Source organism: Athene cunicularia (assembly GCF_003259725.1).
Source record: "Athene cunicularia isolate RWA chromosome 8 unlocalized genomic scaffold, athCun1 chr8_part1, whole genome shotgun sequence".
Classification (NCBI taxonomy): Eukaryota; Metazoa; Chordata; class Aves; order Strigiformes; family Strigidae; genus Athene; species Athene cunicularia.
The window spans coordinates 8,341,787-8,364,775 of record NW_020799109.1 but is presented as its reverse complement, the minus strand read 5'-3'; the positions used below and the strand labels follow the sequence as shown (position 1 = coordinate 8,364,775).

Below are 22,989 nucleotides of genomic sequence, written 5' to 3'. Positions count from 1 at the left end.
TTTAGGGCAGTATGTCTACCTCTGCAGTTATTGAAAGCTATTTTGATCCTTCCAGCTAATTGCTGTGTTGATTTAGTAGATTGCTGTATTAAACTGAGAGATCTGAAGCAATAGCTCTTTACTGTGATCACGTCTTTGCACAAACTCAATTTAGACAACCTTTTCACTGTTCCAGTGAATACTGTATCTGAAATTATGTGGAAGGTATCATAAATTCATTTTACAGAAAACTCTCATATTATGTTATTTTGGTCCCCAACCTTCTTTTTTTCTTATTAAAAAAGTATCTGTGGACTTGGTGCCCTTATCCAAGATCTGAGTGTTTATTACAGTTAAGACCTTCAGAAATCTTTTTTTTTTTTCCTCTAGAAATAGGGAATGCTGAAGATACAAAAAATGAAAAATGTGCCATGTTTGTCCTTGAAGTTACAGTCAGAATAGTGACAATGGCTGTATCACACTGTATTGTTGCTTTTATCAGCAAGTGCCCTGAGCATACATTAACATAATTGCAAACTGCATGAAAAGTGAACATGCAAAAATGTGATGCAATTGCCAATAGCCTCAAACATCTGTCCCAACAAAGTGATCCTCCTCCTTATTTTAATTCTTATTATTTTAACAAGGTTAGTGAAGGAGAAACCATGTCACAGATGATATCTACATTTAGAATGTCAGAACAATTATTAATGCAAAATTGTTATCCAGGCAAATGTGTGTCACATTTTGTTCACTTCCCATAACACCTGTTCATTTCACTAACACATTATTCCCAGTTAAAGTCAGAACTCATTAGTCCCAGTTAAAGCCAAACAGAAAGCTTAATATGTTCATGCATTTGAAAATTTCAGAAAGTTAACTAAAAGATAGCACTATTCAAGCACGGTGTACATCTGAAGCTGGTGGGCAGCAGACTTCTGTAGCAGCTAATGGAAGGAAACTGAGCCAGAAAAATAGTAATAAATTAAAAGTCACCCAGCTTTAAGAGCTGAGACCAAGGAGAAGCACTATTAAAACGATGAGCATTTCTATCACTGTACCAAGACCTTCAAAACTCAGTATGCCAAAAAGCCCAACACCTTCCCAACACATGTTGGTTTACCTCCTCAATAGGTAAATGACAAAAGCCATTATGAAGCAGATTGCTTAAAGCATTTTAATTTTACCTAAACATTTTCTTACTCGCTTCAGGGTTCTCCAGTCCTAAGCCTGGACCTCCTGTCTCCCACCACACGCACAGAGGGCCACTGTCTCCACGTTTGCCACCAAGGAAAGTCAAACTTGCAATTCTGTGATACTTGAACACACATTGTGAATTCGAGGGCATCTGCCCTGCAGATATACCAGTAACTGTAACCCCAGGAGGCTTAAAGAAATATCAGCACTCAAATTCATAGAGTAAAGGTCTGAAGAGGCAGCTCTGTGAACGGATAACTGCCCGGGGCTTTGCCAAGCACAATATAGCTGTCACTTGTTATTACGTGAAAGATTTTCTGGGGAACAGTGTTTTTCATTTTGCATGTCAGAGACAGGGGAAAAACACATTTAGACAACCATCTCTTTAAGAAAAGAGAAGAGAAGAGAAGAGAAGAGAAGAGAAGAGAACCATGCAGCAGAGCTCACTTACCAGGGCTGGTTATTGTCAGGAGGTCAAGCTGCCGTTTCTGCTGAAAAACAAATTATAAAAGGAATTGTTAAAAGGGGACTAATTTTAGTGGGTCAGTTTAGACCTGCAAAGTAAGTGTTCTGACATTTATAGCAGAATTAATTACAAGTTACATGGCTCACCGTAACTCTTTTGGATGGGATCCACATGTATTTTATAAGGAAGAAAACCCCCCCTTGCTCAGTCCTTTTAATGTGTTTTTATTTGCACTTATAAAGTGTTACTATTTCTTTTTTGGAACATATACTTGAAATGGATAGCTAGAAGCACAGATGGACCGATATATTTATAAAAGTGATTTCTGATTCCACAGGGAAGACAAGGAACCAAGACAAGAAACTATAAGTTCTTTATTCATATCAATCACTGACTCATAGCCTCTATGTGATCAAACACAATTATATTGCCTTGGGGTGAACCTTTCAAAGACATGTAAGAGGATCTAGACAAACTCAAGACTGATAAAAGGAAAGCTTCTTTTCATGCTGAGTGCAGTCAGCCCATGGATCTCATTGCCACCAGATATCCCTCTCCCCAAAAGCTTGCCAGACTTGATCATCACTGGATATTTGTACAGATAGCAAATTATAAGGAGTTTTTATAGCAAATAATCAAGTTTAAAAAGGTGAGTGGTTTCTGGAAGGGCATCAAACCTTCACAGGGCAAACCAACCTGTGCCACGAGGTTAAGAAAATTTTTTTCCTGGAACAAGTTATCCCACCAATGGCTTGGTGGCTGTGGGGTGCATCTGGGCTTCCCTTTCTTCTGTAACATGTAGCTAAGGCTGTTGCTTACTCCATGTTCCCAGTCTTGGGTGACTTCCCCACCACTGCCTCTCTGTAGCCTGTCACTGAAATCCATGTTCTCCTGGACCATTATCATCCTTTTCCACCTTTCTGTGGGCTGAGAGCTTTCCATCACCAGCAGGGCTTTCCCCATCTCACAGACAGACTGTTACTCCCTCTTCTTCATAGCACTTTCTAACTCGCTGTCTGCTCCCTAACTTTGCCCAACATTAGTGTGTCTAGCTGGCATTGAAGATTATACTGTCCAGTTTAATTTCTCTCTCCTAATTTGCCCAATAATGTCTATGTTACTTCCATTTATTGTCAGCCCTATTGATCTTTTTCTAATCTAATTCTCATCACTGCATTCACTGTATTCCCTGGGTGACAGCTCAAAGTCCTTGAGGAGGAAACATGGACTTGGTATTCCTTACTGTGAATGCTCATCCTTGGAAACTATGACTGATGAAACTCCTTTCCAAACCCATCATTTCTCTACGTAAAGTGTCACTGGCACAGTTGATCATCAACTGAATATGCTTGAGCTACACACCCAACAGTGAATGTGGCCTGCTGGGAAGCTGAGTGGGGTGTGAACCTGAAAAAAAAATAAATTTCTGAAACTTTTCTGGCCCTCAGTACCTTAGCTCTTGTACAACACAAATCATAGTTGTGAGAAAATTCATTCCTGTCTGTTTTCATAGGTACTCCTTCCTCTCTTTACTCTGACAAGTCATTCGGAGTGTGACCTTAGCAGTGTGCTTGATCACATTTACTTTATTAGAAAACACTAAGGCCAGACTATGCCAAGCACTTTTTCCAGGTGTGCCAGGAGAATGGTAAAAGGGAGCAGAAGACCCTGCTGCTGCCTTGTGTCATCTCCACAAGAACCATTCAGAAATGCTCTCCCTACTCTGCTGGGGTCTGCTCACCCCACACTCCTTTTCCAGGGAGCAGTAAAGCAAAGTAGGCAATAGTGTAAGCACATGACCCGCCTCCCCAGTGGGAGCTGTAAGACGAAACATCTCCTAATGAGCTAAATTTTATATAGATCCTGTGCCTTAATCCTGATTCATATGTACAAAGCTATGAAATGCCAGGGCTTAGCACCCACTGGGCCAAAAGCTTTGCTTACATTTCTGAGCACAACTGGAATTCCAAATGCTGTATATCTAATGAACAGCCAGAGCAGAAAATATATATCCAAAGCCTATACTCTGTGAAAGCCTCTCTACTGGGAAAAAAGGTGGAATATAAATATCCTGCATCAAAGAAGGTTGCAAAATGTAGAGATTTGGAATAGAGAGAAAGTCATGTAGCCCAGCTGGCCCCTGATCCTGAGTTGTCTATTAACTAGGGCAAAAATAAACATTAAATAACAACCTAAATAGCTAAACTTGATACTACAGGAAAACAAAAGCATATAGAATAGACTAAACAAAATGAGACATAAAATTAAATTACAAGTCAAATGTTCATTTTATAACTTTTTCCTGCCTGGACATTGCTTTCAAGCTGGCCTTGGAAAAAACAAATTGACTCCAGATCCAAGGAATCTTTGGGTATGTGTTGAACTTTAAACTCAAGTTATTTCTCTGACTTCAAGTGGAGCAGCACTGATCTTTTGCATCTAACACCTAACTGCTGCAGGGGATTTGAAATGCCACCGGGTTCTTGGCGCTGGCTCCACCCAAGCGCTCTGGGCTGGAGCACAGTGGTTACCGTCTGCCCGCTGCACTGAGAGAAAAAATTTCTCTGCTCTGACCTTCAGCAGACCTTGAAGAGGTTTCTCTAATTTAACTCGGCAAGGGGAAGTTTGTGCACACTCACTCAAGCCCTGGAGAGGAGGAAACAGCAATGTGCATTCCAGAATGATGCGTTTAAACACGCAAAAATGCGCTAATTACGGGTCCAATCGCTTTCTGGAAATTCAAGCCTGCTCTTGGATCTCAGGGGCTAGCTCTCTGACGTTTCCAGGGCTCAGCTGGATGCAAGCAGTCTAGTAACTAGATGGAATTTTTTTAAAAACGTACAGACACACTTATGAGTAGCTATAAAAGCAGCAGAATTTGAATTTAAAGAGAGAGGCATTACAAGTGTCACAAAGATTAATAAAATAATTGCATCAGAAGTTTCATGACTGTGGGGCTTTATATATTTGCTTCTCCCTTCAGTGCCGAAAGATGCAAATTGCAGCTGTTGCCCCCCTCCAGCGTGATCACCCTCTCCCTGTTTTGACAGATTTCTTGAGAGATTCATCTCACAAGATGTCTGGCTTTTTTTGTTCTCCGTTTAGTAATTTTCCACTTCTCAAAACACCTGCCCCTGCAGAGATGCTTGGGACTATCCCAATCTTCAGGCAACCTACTGTCCCAAGAATTACTTACAACCTAAGCACGGAAATGTAATGACTATCATCCCTGTTCGGGCGAGAGGTGAGTGTTTCCCATATCGCTAAGGCTGGATTTCACCTACGTTGACAAAAAAGCATTCCATGAGAAACACTAAAATGATTTCTACAGCATCAGCCATAATTTATAAGAGGCAAACTGAAAGATTCCCTGTATCGCCACAGGATCTTTATTGCTATAATCCTGTCCTACCCTTAAGGGGCAGCATCCTCATTTTCACTTGGCTGGCTATTTGAGAGCCTAAAGGCAGGAAGAGGCCTTTGGTGATTCATGCTGGCTTCCCACCTCGAGCAGTTTTCTATCACTGGTACTACCCAGAGGCACAGTCCCTACGGTGCATTAGGGCTCTGCAGCAAACCTGCAGCAGATTGTGTTCACTTCCGCAAAATTAACACAATCTTTAATTAATGCAATAAGCACTGATGAGTAATAAATCATATTAAAATACAAGGAAGGCAATTTTTTAATAAATTAAGCATTGATTCACTCAATAAATATTAATCTACTAAGCACCAAGAATTCATTACATTTCAGAAAACCAGTTGAAAAACCTCGCTGGCGAGCTGGTCTGAAGTGTGCAGAAGAGTCCCTGTTCACCCATAATATACACTTATTTTTAACTAATTCCTTAATTTACCAAGTTAAGCAATTTGCCTGAAAGTTCCTGAACATTATTCCATTGCAATATGCAATCTTCTCCACACAGATTCTAACTCACCCTGCAGATTATTTCCTAAATTTTTCTTAGTAAATCCCTTTCTGGGTACCTCCTTTCTCTTCCTGGATGTTGACAGTCTTTAAAATATTTGCTGACTGGTGTCATTTAATTTTCACCTCAATTAACTCAGTGAGAGTTGCAAAACTAGGGGAAAAAAAAAAAAAAAAAAGTAGGGGGTGTAAATTAACTCATTCATTTAAGTTTAGCTTATCTACGAGATGTTCTTTCACACTTTGCTCTCTGCAGACTTCCTCCAACCTTTTTTATAGATGTGGGATGTGCTGCACTTGCTGTGACTCTTATCTACAGATTAGCAAAAGAGAAGGAAAAAAAGCCAGATGCAAAGATGCCCCACGAGACTGATATGGAGCTGTTTCTGTAGCAACCGATGATTTTCTTCTCATGTAAGAATGAGCCTAGTCATATCTAATTCTGAATGTATCTGGGCCTCACTTGCCAGCCAAAGCTGTGTCAAGTATAAAGTCAATATAGTCAGAAAGAGTGATAAAAAAAAGCAATTATAAAGTCATCTTCCTACTCCTACACTCCTCCTCCAGCCAGGATCCAAAAGATATCCTTACCCCTGCCTTCTGTCCCCACACCCCATCTCCAAGCCCCCAACATCCAGCATTGCTGGTAAGCAGAGATGGAGGCGGCCGCCAGCCACCCAGGCATCGCACACAGGAGGCTGCTGTGCTGGAGCTCCTTCAGCAGTCCTGTGCACTCACGTCCCAGGAGACAGCATTCTGGGGCAGGGGTTTCTCTAGACCACAAAGGGCATGTGTACCTACCTGCCTTTCTCTGAATCTCCATAGAAAACTCCTAAACCTAGAGCTGAGATCAACTCCAGCTTTAGAAAGCCCTTGCTGGGTTTGCGCCATTTCACTGCCTGCCTTCACTCCGTGGGCAGCACTTTCTGCAGCTATGAACCCAAAGGCAGGCTGCCCATCTCACTAACATCACCTGCCATAGTCACCCACACAAAGCTGGAATTGACTCTCTGGGACCACAGGAAGACTTGCTCTTCCTAAACGTATTTCACCCAGTCTGGTCTCTGCTATTGATCTCTTCCATCTAATTTTAATGTGCTTTGAACAGGTGTCTCTCCCTACCACCTTCAAACTACCAGGCAAATCAGAGGGTTTAAAATTGAAATCAAGTTGTGTGATTTTTTTTTTTTTTTTTTTTTTTTTTTTTTTTTCTTGGAAGCTTTGCCACAAGTTGTTACTAATTGTGCCTTTTCCTTTTGACTTCTAAATTAGCACTTCTCTTCTATAAACTGACTGTATTGACATAAGAATGATTGATACCAGTGCATCTTCTCGCAAAATAAAGCTGAGTATGTATTGAAGGGTGAATTTCACATTTCTATGGCCTTTATTATTGCAACACTCTGTAATGTCAATGCTTTTAAAATGTACCCTCTAACATTATATCATGAAAAACCCTAAAAGTTCAGAAAAAGATCAGAGATCCCAAGTATGCGACTTGGCATGGTGTGGATGGCAAAACAGGGCTGCCCACAAGCACCACCAGAAGGCTCTTGGTTTTGCACTGAAGGTATTTACAGTAGAGTTGAGGGAGGAAGGAGGAGGTGCAGAGGGAGAGGTTAAAGGCTGTATCCCATCCTCTCACACTGCTACCTGGCGAGTGACAAGCTGTGCACCTTGGTGTGTTCTGCTCCTATGCAACGGACGTTTCTGTGATCGAGGAGTGGTATACCTTAGAGTTTTTTGTTGTTGGAAAGTTTAAGAAATATTCAGGGCTAATCAACATCCGGAAAAACTTTCTAAAGAAGGCTCAGATAAAGGAGGGTGTTAGAAATATTAAATATAACTCAGTGAGCATTGCACGTCGATCTAGTTACTCAAATGCAAGTTTCTCTAATTGTACCTTCCTTCCCTTCAGAGTGCAAGACTCATCTCCAAAGAGAAACTCTCATTTTAAGTAACGACCCCAATAAGCTACTAATTCAAATCCCGTTAAAATGGATAATTTGATGATTATTTTTTTTTTTTAAATCACGTTATGTCAAGCAATAATATTTTCTTTCCATCCTGAAATCACAGACTTTTGTTCATATAATGAAGCAAGATCTCACATTCTGTACTTCCATTGTGATTAGCTGATAAGGTTTCCCGGTATAATGATAAAATGAACCAGTCAGCTCGTTGACACTTGACTGGGATGTTAGTAAACTGCATTTGCTGTAGCCTACTCTGTGGAAACAATTATTGATAATATAGGTGTGGGAGAACACTTATAAAGTAGTTTGGGATATGTTATCCCTCACACTAAGGGCTATAATGAGCATTTTGAACCATTTTAACAATTACCTCCACAGACATTTGACTGTTGCAATATTTGGTAACTCAATTCTGGTTTAGAATCAAAACCAAGTCCAAATGATGCAAGGCAGCACCAAACCATAAAGCTACTTTACTCATCCTTCTAGTTCACATATTCTTCTACTTAGTATCTGACACCTATGTATTTCTTTCCCAAAACCTAAGTGCCAGGAATAGATGGTACTTTCTTACCTTTCAAAAAACACTCCCAAACAAGTAGCTAAGACCTCTCCTTCTCCCCACTTTAGCTATTTATCTCAAGAATACACCACTTGTGCATAATGTTCTTACAGTCCTGTTTTGCTCAAAAGCCATTTAGAAAGAATATTAATACAATGAAGGTTAGGGAAAGATTGAAAAGCCATGCAAGATATCTTTGGACACACATACAAATGCTCGGTAGTACCTATGGCAGTAGTAGTAGGTCACCGCCCTGCAGCCTTGAGAGCAGTTTACTACCAAAAGCATCAGATCACTGCCCAACGCAACAGCCACGGGAGGCTGAGCAACCTGGGCAGCTGCACAGCAGAGGCCATTTGCAATGTGCATGCTCCGTTTTATTGGTCACACAAATTCACAGTCTGTTCCACATATTCTTGAGTGACATCTACTGGTGCTTTATTCATAGGTTACCTTATTTACATATAGAGCAGTCACAAAGATAGTATCCAGATTCTTACTGAACCACCAGGAACCAAAAAAAAGCCCATCCATTCACTTCAGATATTTACATCTCTACAGAAAGTTATTAAGACTATCTTATCTCTGGAAGCAAAGAAAGGAGAAATGAACTGCTTTGGAATTCACCGATCCTTAACTTTGCCAATGAGAGTTATGACAACAGAAAGCCTCTTAGTTTTCTGTCCTTCTCCACCTGTAAAACAACAATCATCCTTACACACCTCAGTGAAGAACACAATGGTAGTTTCTCTGCAACTGTATGGTTTGATGATGTATATTATGCATACACAGTGCATCCTCAGGTGTGCATGGAAAAGGACATCCTTGATTAGTCAGCAATTGTGCCTCTTTTTAACCCGAGGCAAAATATGGCAAGCAAATCCAATCCCTTTACTGAACCAAAATGGCAAACTCGACTCAGAACTCCCGATTTAACAGGTTTCTATCCTCCTTGTTAATCCAAGCCTGAAATGCTGAGACAAATTAATGCATGGATACCCAGTGCTCTACTCACTCTGCAGCCTGTGTAGAGTATGTAAGTATATGGAGTACATACAAAAACACCGATATTTCCGCCCCAGTAAAGACTGAGGAAAAAGAATGGATGATGTAGACAACAGCTTGTCTGTGCTTTGTTCTGCTCTTCCCCAAAAACTTTGGGCCTGCAAGAAATGAAGGAAGAGAATAAGTCCCATTTCTCCATGGTCTGACCCCACATCCAGGTTGGAATCAAGCCTCTTTGTAGTTCCACTTAGAAGAAGGTGGCTGTGGCTATGTGCATGTTTTAAATGAAGCATATGTACTTACACAGCAAGGGTTTGGGATCTACTCATTTCACAATTTAACTCAGCATTTTCAAGGGTTTGTTTTGGTAACAAACCACCATGCAGGTTTTTCATAGTTTGGTGTATTATTATGTAAATTACAGAGCCATGGTTATAATCCTGTGCTTGTGACATCAATTACTTAATGCCTATAGAGATTACTGTAATGCCATAAACAGAGGATTATGTCTTAAAGCACACAGTAAGCAGCAGGAGCTAATAAACTCTTCTCTTTAAATTGTATTTATTTGGGGGAAAAAAAAAAAAAAAGGTAAACAAGGGCAGGAAAAACTATACAGACCACACACAGTGCCATTAACAACCAAAATCTATACATGATGCAGATCGCTTTAGGCATTGCACAGCCATTCTTTAGTTGTGAATTCCTGTCTTAGGTTAAGTCTTAGAAAGAAAAGGAGCAGCATTAGTGAAAGCAATTATGAACTTTGAAAGTTCGCCGTTTTGTGGGGGGGTAAGCAACAGTGTTCAATGAATGTTTAATTAGAAACAAAGCATATCTACCTATCCCAGTAATAGGATATTGACTAACTAGGCATTGTTTATAGGCTGTTTTAGATAACAGACAAGACAGATTAACCCCCAACATAAGCAATTTTAAAACTAAACATGCAGCTGTAGAAGCCTGTGATCACACAATAATGGAGGCACAAATCCAGAGGTTTACATCCCTGCTCTGACCCATCTGGACCTTGAGATTGAACTTCAGCTTCTTACACTCAGCTATGAGTGCTCTGACTGGCAAATCACTTCTCTGAAACATTCTTTTGCTGTCTATAACTAACTAACTGTGTATTGAAAGTGGGACTTATGTTCCAACATCTGCATCCAACCTGAGTAGTTTAGCTACCAGCTAGTAGTAGTTGCCCTACTCTCTCCATGTCAATTAATGCTAAATTTAACAAACTGTCATCATGCCAGAAGAGCCAGCACACAGGTGGTGAGAAGGCCGACTTGGGTTCAAAGAAAACACTGTTTTGAAAAAAATTTAATTCTATGAAAAGAGAAAAAAACCCCAAACACCTAGAACTCTGAGGGAGTTACTGAGAAGTTTTCTGAAGGACAAGAAATTTTCACTAGAAGAGTCCTTCTTTGTAAGAAGTTAAATATCTTCTTGTCTGGGGAGCAGCATGTGTTGGCACTGGGTTTGCCTCCTGCTCTGTATTGAAATTCTGCTCAGGGCAGCACTTAACTGGAAAACAAAACTCTGAATTACAGCACTGACACGATCCACTTCCTAATACACCTGAGCCCAGTCAAAAGAAACACTTCTTTGATAAACTTTTACGAAACAGAACTGTGGTTCCACACTGTAAGGATATAAGTACAAATGGAAGGAAGAAAACATATGAAAGATGCAACACAAGAGTCCTGAACATAAAATTTCCCCAAAATGATTGTGTTTTCATGCATAAAACTTATGAATTATGACTTTAAAGTCACAGAATTTAAAAAGACCCCGTGATTCAGCAACAGAGTGACAATAATCACGAGAGAACAAAATTTCTCTAGGTGCCGTTTGCCTAAATCCCTCCTCCTCCAAGAGCTCCCTGCCTTTACTTCGGATTTTGTGGGAATTATCTGATTGTGTTTATCTCAGGTGTTACTTTCTCTTAAGGTGCTGGAGTGTGCCTGAGATGCGGGTGAGCCGTGTGACGACACAGCACAGCAATTTCCAGATCACAGTTCCAGTGGTTGAAGGTATTTTGCAAACGCCCAAAATATATTCCCTTTCCACTCAAAGATGGCAATATTGGAAGGCAACCAAATGACTAGTATACAATGGTAATGCATGCCCTTTTATTGAGAAGAAAGCCTCAATAATAGGTTGTATTTCTGGTGTTTGACATTCAAACATCTTGTGAACTTAAACATTCAACACAGCATATTTCAGCTCCACAAGGAAACCAAACTTCTAGCCTGTAAGCCCAAGTGGCTGGGCTGTCTGTATAGCACAAAGCAGAATGAATGTTGGGAGAACTTTATGACTGCAATTTGTCATGCATGATATCTATAGGCTATATCATCTCCAAAATCCTTCTGTAGTGCCATCACCATTCAGTTTCAAAGCTACCAGTATCACACCTACAGCTCCGTGCATCCAAGTGATCAGAAGGAAAAGACAGAGCTTATTCTGTTTTGATAGTCAGGTTTTCACTTACCATCACTATAATTGTAGATATGTACACACATAAAAATACTGCATATGTATATACAATCACAGACACATACAAAAATTAATGTGTGTGTATATGTCGAGGTGTGTCTATTGACTTCTGCACTGTACAGAGAGAAATAAATGTTTATAAAACTGTATAGAGACATCACACAGATAAGGAACCCATATAGGCTATGTATTGTAGGTACAGAAGAAAAACCTAAGAAATACTTGAAATTATCACCCCTATCTAAGACCAAGCTAGCATTTTTTCACCAATAGAAACCTGGCAGCACACACATTTCCTAGTTAAAGCAGCATCTCTTTAAGGAGCCAAAGGAAATCAGTGTGTGGGGAGTCAATGCAACTGATTTCCAATGCACCAGACCGGGCGATTTCATTTTTTAATCTTCAGCTCTAAATTCACTGGCCCTTCACTCCTATCACATTCACTTTTCCTCTCTCTCCCCTTTTCCTCAGTCCAGCAAAAGTCCAGTTTCATCTGTATTTGCAAACTGCGAATATTATGGGAATGTAAACCAGTAAGATAGGAAACATCTGATTCCAAATACTTGCATAACAGCTGGACAAAATCAGTTTGGTTTGGTTTGGGGGTTTTTTTGCATCAAGGGGGCAACTGATTCCACCCCTCCAACTTCTGCTCTGGCTGTCGAGGCACCATTACAGCCAAAGACTTTTCTGTAATAGGGACAGGCAGGAGGGAAGGGGGAAATAACTGTGTTTTCACATTTAATTTAAGAGGATTATTTTATCTGAAAGTCTTTCCCCTCTCTATACTGTGCAAAGTTCCTTGTTTACTGTATATAAGTCAAGACAACATGATCAAAATAATAGTGAAAAGTTAAATTAGAATCTAGTGTGTATGGACAAATATATAAACTTATATGCCTGACTATTGTGGTTTCATCTAATTTCAAGCTTTTCATCTAATTTCAGTTTGAGTCTGTTTCCTTTCAGAATCCATGGCAGTGAGTTAGTTTTTCTATTGCTCAAGAAAAAATCAATTTTTTTTTTCCAAACCAGACCACTGCTTGTCATATTCACTTAACAAATGATTCAGAGCATCCCAATCTTCATTCTTCTAAAAACTACATATTTAATTACAGCCCATGAAAGCACTGTCTGGAGAAGTCAAATGGCAGCAATGAGCGTGAGCTGTCTGGGAGGTAAAAAGAACAATCTTACTTTCCAAAGACCCAACACTTTTTCTGTTCATTTCTGAAGTAATTTTGTTGTAGTTTTCTACGGCACATGCTGAAACCATTACTAAATCACTATATCTGAGCATCTGGAGCCACAGAACTTGGAACAAGATCCACCCAGGCTGCAACCTGTATCAAAACTCCCAAAGACTACAAGGGCAGAATTGGGATGTCTTACAGCCACTTCTAGGTTCACTCTGTCTCTGTACATTATCTAGTGTAATTCATGTTTGATCTATGGGTGGTGTCTCTAGAACTGTTAATAAAAACAATAAAATGGAGGCTACTGGAACCAAGGTAGTATTTAGCTCTATACAGCTAAATTTGAACATTTTTATTTCACTTGTGAAATTTCACATTTTAGCCCAAACGCTTCACCCAGGTGCTTTAAACTGTGAAAACCCTTCCAGGACATTTTTATTCACATTTGAAGAGAGGTATGTATCTTGTATGTGATATGTCATGATATATTAAAAGAGAAAATAAAGGCTTGGTTCATCAGAATCACTGAGCTGAGTTAGCTTGCCCGAGAGCAGCCTCAAATGGAGATCTGTGTAAGGAAACGAGGCCGTCCAGATATTACTAGTTTGTTCCTCTCTTCAGTACATGTCAGGTTATTCTGACTAATAAAATAGGGAATAACATTTGTCCCGTACACTGAACAGAGATAAGAGGTCTGAAATCCTCTTTTCATTAGCCTCCTTGCTAACTGTTTCAAATTATCGCTCTTTTACAGTTGTTCTATAAGCAATTCATTGGGGACCTGCTATCTGATATATATCTAACAGTCGTTAAAAAACACAGAACAAACACTTGTGGAAAAATCTTGGTGGTGACTGACAAATACAAGGCTGTTTCGAGCAGCACCCAAAGCACAGGGACTTCAGTGGAAGAGACGAAGGAACCAAATGCTCTCTTAAACAATTTTGATATGAAACTGCTAATTTTGCATCACAAATATGCAGTTGCTTCAGGGTTCAGTCGAGCCAAAGGCTGCGTTTTTCCAGCTCCCCTTGCTGAGACAGTCACTGAAGGCAGATCATGTGTCTCAGAATCAGATCTGCAGAATTCAAAAGCTGAGATTTACGGATAAAAGTGTAAGAAACATTTAACTGAGAATGTAGTAACTATGTCATGAAGCTACTGCAAAGCAGCTGTTCTTGGGTTACACAGAAAATATGTTTATTTTGATAATCTGAAATGTGGATGTTTACCTATGATTTGTAAGTCACCCTGAAATTTCCAGGATTCAGAAAAATACAGTTCCATATTTAAACCGCTTCCATTGCCCTTATTTATGTTCTTAATTTATTAGAAGAAATCCAAGAGGTTTACAAACATCCATAGAATATTAGCCTTAAAAATTAATTATCTAAATGTTAACAACAACATTTACACACTGTGTTTGGAATAGCAGTTTGCTTCCCCAAACAGTACATACTTTTTAGTTAACAAAAGAGCTGTGTTATGTCGAGTAACTCATGAGGAAGAATCAGTCCATCATTTCAAACCAATTTCACAGCTGCAGAAAAGGTGAGCAAAGTTTCCATAGGTGAACATACGAGGAAAATTTATCCTTGTTCTTACCTTGAAGTCTATTGTGTCAGACAGCTATGCTACAGGATTTTTTTTTTTTTTTTTTTTTTAAGACCAACACACAAATGTAAATGTTCCAGTTCATTGTGGCTAAATTAGGTGTCAGGCTGATGCCTGTTCCCAGTGAGCTTAAATTTTTCTTTTAGGCACTGAAGACAGAGAATATTTTTTCTTTTGAAATGTAGCTCCCTCTACCACAGTCCTATGGGTTCAGGTTGCAGGGGAGATGCGGGGCAGGTGCTGGAGCACAGCCTGCCCTTGCCCTCGCCAGTCCCAGCCTCCGCAGAGGCGAGCAGCTACTTTATTCCCCACAGACCACTCCAGAAGAGAGTGGTTCGACTGTGTTAGCCATCAGATACATATCCATGCTCGTTTACTACTGGAAAAAATATGAGAGTTCAAGGCTTTTTATACCCCCAAATAACTAAAACGGTTCAGACAGTACACTAGAATCAGTATTTTCAAATGAGCTTTTTAATGACATCTGAATAGCTTTCCAGCCCACATGATCAGAAAACTAAGTAAAATCATTGGGGATTACTGTTAATAAGCTCCTTGAAAAAGGGGGGAAAAAAAAAGGAAATATGATCTTCAGGTAGAAAAAGCACTTTGTATACTAGGAGCTGGCAAAGCAAGGGGCAGCAGCGAAGAAAGTGTTAAGAGAACTGCAGATAAAAAGGTGCCATTAGGAAGCTGGCTTTGGAGGAGGTTACATAGGAATAAGATCAAACTTTTCTTAAAACAAATAAGCAAACAAACCACCTATCCCAGCCGTCTGATCAGCAAAGAAATCAGAACTGTCAGCTTTCATCCGCCACATACAATAAACCTAACCTCAAAAAAATAGTTAAGTTTTGATTCAAGCCACAGAAAGCTAATTTTTACTGGCCACAGCTTTTCCTAACTAAGTGTTTTGAACTCTAAGGAACATGAGATTTTTCTAGGTTGGGGGGGGGTGTTTTAGCATTGCTACTGTGTCAAATTTGAATTATGCACAGATTTTTAAATATGGAACTGTTCCTCTACTTATCATGACAGGCACATTCACATCATATAAAATTGGGAATGGGGAGAACTAAACAAAGCCAGTGAGATCTGAATTGATCACCTAAAACATCTGCTGTATTGCTTAGGAATTGCAGCACATATGGTATATAGGAGCATCCAATATTTGGAGGCACACTACCTATGCAGAACATCCATAAAATGTCAGAAACACCCATTTTGGCCATTTCAGTCTTAACTCTGAATGTTCTTCTTTTAAATAAAATGCATAAAATTATTTTTGGTTTGATTTTTCTGTTTTATCACATAGTTTGATTGCAGCCGACTTTGCTCCTGCCCTAAGTCTCCCGTATGTTTCTGTACAGCGCTGAGAATACTAATAGTGTTCAAAAAGACAACAAGAACATAATGGAAAAGAGAAGGGAAAGTTATCATCATAATGTGATCCTTCCTATCGCAGACAATCTACTCCTCGCACTTAACTCTGAATCTCACCACTATTACGGTACAATAATCACTCAGCAATCTTCACACAATATCTATTAACAACGAATCATCAATGTGCATTTCTGTAACAGGATTTTACTCTGATGCAACAATCCTGCTCTATAAAACTCCAGTATTGCCCAGAGCTAGAATGTGACATTTTCAATAACAGCTGACCTAGAAGTGAATTAGGCACCCAAATGACTTTTAAGCATTAACATATTTTTGAGAATCTGGTCTAAGCCTCAAAATTTCACTGAAACCGGTCATGCTGGAGCCTCTGAATTTGCATTTTAAAATAGTATGGCAAAATATCTCAAATGATCAAGTAAAAGTAGTTTTTAAATCCTATTGCCCAATTATTGGCTTTGAACTCCCATGAAGTTAAGCTCAGTTTGGCTTTGATTTGGGGGAGATAAGAAACGCTGGAATGTCATATCTACTGGATTCCAGTGGAAAAGAGAGCTCCTGTGCAAAACCAACTAAATATCTAATGGGGTACTGGAGCCACAGAGTCATAGAGGCTATTAGGTTGAAATGAAACTCTTCAAAAGGGAATTAGTCTAGGGAACTGTACAGGTTCAGAAAGATGGCAGAGATCAGCTAAAATACTTGTAATCTGTCTTCACCAGAGTTTCCTTTAACCAGTTCAAGCTCAGAAAGGGGTGAGGGTGAACCATGAATCAACATTTACAGAGTCTCTCTGGTAAACTTCTTATTTGTTGCTGTCTCTATCGGAAAACCTGAGAAAAATGCTTTCTCCTTAAAGATAAACACTAATAAAAGTGCCTGTACTTGCTCACTGCTTTGAACCTAATCCACTGGCAAAAATAAGCAACAAGTTGCATAATTCTCAAAGTCCTTCCAGAATTTATTGAATTAGACCCTACAAGTGATTACAAATAAACCCAGCACTAATTTGCTCCTTACCTCATCAAACAAACTGGAAAGATCCTACTCACCCATCTCAGACACTGTCTTTTAGAAGAAAAAAAACCCAACATTCTGGAGTGGCTAAGAGATGAACAGTGTACCAGTTCTGGTAATTCCAGCTCACATAAACAGAATACAGCATGGAACCCAAATTACAACAGACAAAATCGTGTATCTTTTAAAATAAGTTCAGTGCCCAACCCGCATTGTCCAGTTTGGCACTATTCATTATTTCCAACATGGGAATGCTAAAATACAGCATTTAATGAAACCACATTATGTACTTAATAATAGCCAACTGTATAACCGAAAATGAAAGGCTTATTTTCTTTCTTTGTGACCTGAGGTCATCGTGAACCCAAAGAGGGCAAAACTCACAGCACATGTTATCTGTGCCACAAACTTACTTTCTTCTAAACCAAAAAGGCCCCAAGGAAAAAAAAAAAAAAAACCACAAACAAAAAAACTTAGAGTTTTTTAAAGTGCCGATCACAAAAGCAAAAGCATCGCTAAAAGGATATATAATTCTGTGAGAGCTCCCTCTTTTGGCAACAACAACAACAAAAAAAAAGCTTCACAGATCATCACTGTAAAGCTTGTGACAAGGGATTCTTTGCTTTCAGGACCACAAATCTCAGTATCAATAACATAGACCAACCTCATCGTATTTTATCTTTTAGAGAAGATCTCATCTGCACAAAAGTCTTCATTTATCAATACAAAGAAGGCTGCCGCTCTTGCATTTTGGTGTTATTTATACTGTCCTTTGATTCTGCACACCTCGGAGCAGGAGAAACCACTCAAAATTCCACGTTTCCCCTCAAGATTTTGCTGGGAGTTCAGAGTTACAGGGCTGGCCAGGAGCAGCCAGAAACAGAGGCAATTTGGTATTGGCTGGGATAAAAATCACAGGATTAGTCAAGAAAATAGGTCACAGAGGACAAGCCAAAGAACAAGTGTGAAGAATGGCTTTTTACTGTTTAGTCCCTCCCTGAGAAATGTGCCAGAAAGTACAGAGGGTCCCCAAGAAATTTCCTTTTAATACTCAGACCAAGTTATGCAGTGTAGCTTTTCCATGGAAGCTCAGGGTTAGATAAGCTGTCATACGGAAAAATATCTAGAATTTTTTTAATCACTATTGAGATTGCTGTTATAAAAGCTTTTACCTGGACACAGGTTTCTATGATGATGATTGCTTGGGAAGGAGCGCTGTCCTGAACGCGGGTTGTTTTAGCAAACTTGCTACACCTGGCTTCTCAGTTAACTGGGGGCTGGGATTTCCAAGGGAAACCTGTTCATCTGAGTCGTGTAACACATTTCTCAGTAAAATGGAGTTTGGGGTCAATATGCTGAGCCTACAAAAGTTCTTTAGGATTTACCTGTACCACAAACCTAGATTTATTAATTTGGGAGGAAAGAGTGAAAGGCTTTGGTTAACTTTTCCTTTTACTTCCCTATAGCTTACATCAGCTGATGTTCTGAAACTCTGATTCTATATCATGGGAGCTTTTTAGCAGTTTTTGTTAAGGGTTATTGAAATTTTAAAGTTCATTATGTTACAATTCTCTCATCTAGGCCTCAAAGGCTTTTACATTACTTCTATCCTGTGGGGAAACTAAGCAAGGGGGTACTGGTTAAGTGAACACAGGGAGAGCTCCTTATAGACATTATAGGTATTATGGGGTCTTTCAATTTAAATACCCTGTCTGCAAAAGGCAGATTATTCTGGATTTATATACATAAAGAGAATATCACACTAACTTTTTATTAAAAATTAAAATCTTTTGAGTCACAACAGAAATCAATATACCACAATTTGAGTGAAGTAGAATGATGATCCTGTGGTTAAGTAATTGAAAAGGGAATTGAGTAATCTGTCATTCTCCCTGCTCTGGGCAAGTTAGCTCTGGATGTCTTAAGTACTTCATTGTAGGCTCCTAAAAGAGTTAGACATCATGTTTTCAAAAGAAATTCCAGCAAATAAGACAACATTTTGGTACATACCTAGATACAAGTCTGATTTTTCCATTTTGCACATCCTGGTTTAACATCTCAGACTGAGAAATGAGATGTACAGTAAGAATTAAAGACATGTCCGCAGTCTTTACAGTCTAGTGTTGCCCACCTCTAGGCTTGCAGGTGGGAACTGAGTGAGGTTGTAAAATCATTCAGAAGTGCAAGCGTGGGAAGCACCTGCCAGCAGATCTGCAAAATGCACTGAGTCCCTCTAGCTTAGAGCAATGCTAGACCTATCTGCAACTGACTTTGTAAAAGCATCCTAAGAACTCTGAAACCTTAAATCACTTTTGAAAATGAGACTAAACTCCTAAAGTACTTATGCATTGCTCTGCATAGCGTTGTGGAGGTCAAGTTCTAAATTCAAGAGCTCTTCTGAAAACTGAACCACTTAGCTCCACAGAAAGGGTGTTCTATTTCCTTTCTTTCATTGTTTTCCTCTGTTACCAGCATAAGTTTGTTCTATCTGGGATAACATTTTGCAGCGTTGAGACATCAGACTAAGTTTCTTGTGCTCGTATTGTTCTTTGCTGTATACATAATTACACACATTGCTGCTTGTTTATACTGTGGCATAAATCAGGGGTTGAGGTGGTTATAGATAGATAACCACTATGTTTTCAAGAATAAGGCAACACAATTAGGACAAGATGGATAGTGAAGACAGGCAAATCATGATGCAATTCTGTATGAAAATATATCTTTGTAAATGGTATAAGCAAAATCTGTTCAAGCTTCAGTATAGATCCAAATAAACTCCAGAATCAGGGCTGATGCTTCTTTTCATGACACAACGTCAGCATCTATCTCACATCCAACTGCAGCAGCTTAGGAAGAGAAGTATTTGCCTTCATTTTGAATTTGCCTGCCTTTTGTCACAACCTTAATTTCACTGAATTGCTGAGTTTTGTATCTTTATAAAATGCAGTATTCAAGCTTCCAGCAGACATGCAGATTAGCCTTATCCTAAAGCACCTCATCTCTATTTATCCCGGGATAATTAGTCACGTAAATTAGAAGTCATTACCAAAGGCTACAAAACCCTTTAGCAAAGGCTTGTTGACAGGCTAAACATGTTTAAAGTAATTTTAAGGACTGGGGGGTGGGAAGAGAGGTGTATGTGAGGGAGTGGGGGAGAAAGAAATACCATCACAGCAAGAAGTAAATTCTGACACAGAAAAGGAGGCTGTATTAATCTGTATTCATTCCCAAAGAAAGACTTATGCTATTGTATGCTGCCACGGTGATATATAACAGAGGACGTTTAAAATGCCAAGCCATAAAAGTGTATTTTCTTCATTACATTTTTGTTGAATGCTTTGATCTTCCCATTTTACACTATAAGTTTGATTCATCATTACTTTCCAGTAAGAAACTGCCACATTTGATTGTGGAAAGAAGAATTCTTATCTAATTGCAATTTGTAAGCACAGGATTTAGTGTATTGTTGCTTGAAAATGGAACTGTCTAAATTATTTTCCCTGAAACTAACATCCTCAACAAATAAAAAGCAACATATGATAGCTGGGCATAATTAAAGAAAAATGACACCTACTGTTACATGAATAAAGAAAATGTGTTGATGACAAGAAAAGGAAAAAATGTGATTTCCCTGCAGTTTTGGTGAAACACAAAAGCATCACATTTTAGTTCTTTAACACATTTGTTCAATGAATTGGAAAAAAAGCAATCCCATCCTCCAAAGCAGCCTGTAATGTACAGTTTTTTCCCTGCAGTCAGAGCAATGCATGTCAGACATTTTGGATTTACTGTGCATGCACAGCAACCCCGTCTGAGTGTCCGGACACCCAACAGTCTTTTGTGAGCAATGGCACAGAAATGAGAAAACAGCCATGAAAATCTGGGCATGTAGAAAACCTCCCTTAAAGGTTCCTATTTACAGCTTCACTTTCAACAGCCATTTTGATCTTTTAAGGTGTCTTTTCATCTGCTATACTATCAGTTTTCAAGCAACTTTCAGCTTCTTCAAACCTGTTCTTTTCTTTATTTCTCCTTTTTTTTTTTTATTCCTCATTCTTGCTCCCTCACGTATGCTTATCTATTCCATTCCCCAATATTAAACAACTCATAGAAAACTACTGTTAACAAACCATGTTATATTCTGTTATCATTTGGCATTTTACAATCCAAAGCTGACAGTATTTGTCTTTTTTTTTTTCTTTTGTTTTCAGCACTGTCCTCTTTCGCCCCTCCCCATAGCATTGACGTACTCATTACAGATGCATCAATAAACTAGTTTTTGACTCCATGGGGTGTGAATAGGGTTACGGAAATCACCTAGCTATAGCAATACTTGATAACAAATATGCAGTGATAGCTCTGAGAGATGTATTATTCCCCATTCTCAACAGCATAAGAACTGTATAATTTGTAACCTGTTGGAAGAAATGCTATACTGTCATTAGCAAGTTTTCCAGCCCATTCTGAGATCCATTCTGCTCCAGCTACATTCCTGCTGATATGTACTCAAGGAAGTTTAAAACTAGACCGGGTATTTCTACCCAAGTTGGCAGTGCAGCTTTGACTGCAGAGAGAATACACTCAGAGAACAGTGTGTAATATACTTGTAGAGAAATATCCTAGAATATGACTAGCTATTAGAGAAGTACTATCTATTGCTATCTGCTATAATAAACTATTACTTGTAAGCAAATATATATCATAGTGATGAGTAACACTATAAATCCCTAAAAAGAAAACAAAAAATCTAATTATGTATCTTACAAATGTCTGGTCTCAAGTATTAAGTCTCAAAATAGAGGGCATTACTCCAAGTAGAAGCATAGCAGTTATTGACTGGGTTTGTAAGACCCCAAAAAATAGATTATTCCACTAAAATTCAAGATCCTCCTGCAGCAACAGTGGGGTCTAGCAGCCATATGAGGGATACAGCCAAACCAGTTTAGGAGCCACTGTTCTTTTCTCGAGATAGAAGAAACACTGTACATGAGTCACCTTTTGAGCCACATGCAAACTGCATATCAACAAACCCTCAAAACAGGAAAATCATGGTGGGGGGAGTGCATATTCATATGTCTCTTGTGGAACAGGATCTGCAGTTAGCAATAATAAATAAAGAAAGAAAATAATTTTTTGCAAGAGTAGAATGTTTTTTGAACATCCAGCTATTGACCTGGGTGTTTGTAACCTGTAAACTTTGACAACAGATTCACAAAAATTCCAGAGCTGGAGAAAGGTCTGTCTAAATTAATGTGATAATAACCCCCTTAAAGATTAGTGCCGATTTTACCAAGATTTCACTTATCACAGGCACAACGTCATATTTCACCTTGATTCACTACACAGGCAATTGTTCTCTGCATTGACAACTGTTAGGACAAACCCCAGTATTAGGGCAGAAGAATTCTGCTGTGTACCGTACGTGAAATGTCATGTAACATCCAGGAAACTGAGCTATAAAAACAGCTATTCAGGTCTCAGTGTGGGCACTGTGCTTGCCAACCAGCGTTTCTCTCTCAGTTGCCACTGAAAGCAGCTGTCATAAGTTGCTCAGGAGCCGGTATCATTGCCTGGAGGCAAAAGTACCTCTTGACCATTTCTGTATATGGAAAGGGACCAATCAGATTAGAAAACACTTACTGACATTAAGCGTCCATTAGATGATCTCCCAAGGTCCCTTTCAACCTCAGTGATTCTATGAAATATTCTTTTATGTCAATAAACACAAGCAGATCTGATCAAATATTGATTTCCAGCACTCCTCTTCCTGAGGCAGCCTTCTTTCTCTATATAACACTGTGAGGTAGTCAAGTGATGGGGAGGATGAGGGATGTTTTCCACTACTGTGTCTCTCTCTTTTGAAGCCTCAGGGGTTTCTCTACAGATTCAAGACAAACAAAACACATATGGCTTTGAAGAGAGTTCTTTCTTAGGACTGTCAATAGTGCTTTGGGTTTCTGAGGTTTTTATTGGACTATTCAAAGGAGAAGTTTTGTACCAGGATCTGGATGCCCTCTTCAGCACCTGAAGGATTCCACAAGCTTCTTTCCCAAATCTAAGATAATAAAAAAAAAAAAACCAAAAAAACAAACAAACAAACAAACAAAAAAAAAAAAAAAAAAAAAAAAAAAAAAAAAAAA

The 22,989-nt window shown here is 39.1% G+C and overlaps 1 protein-coding gene across 11 annotated transcripts in view; it reads right to left on the bottom strand.

Annotated features, from left to right (window-relative positions):
* Positions 1-22,989, bottom strand: part of LOC113482589 (cytosolic carboxypeptidase 6-like) — a 969,074-nt gene that overhangs the window by 454,749 nt on the left and 491,336 nt on the right. For 9 of the 11 annotated variants that reach the window (XM_026853353.1, XM_026853355.1, XM_026853359.1 and 6 more), the window contains one exon: positions 1,628-1,667. In XM_026853353.1, the coding sequence (XP_026709154.1) occupies positions 1,628-1,667 (40 nt within the window). The remainder of the gene's footprint in view (positions 1-1,627; positions 1,668-22,989) is intronic. The other 2 variants (XM_026853354.1, XM_026853351.1) reach the window with 1 other exon arrangement.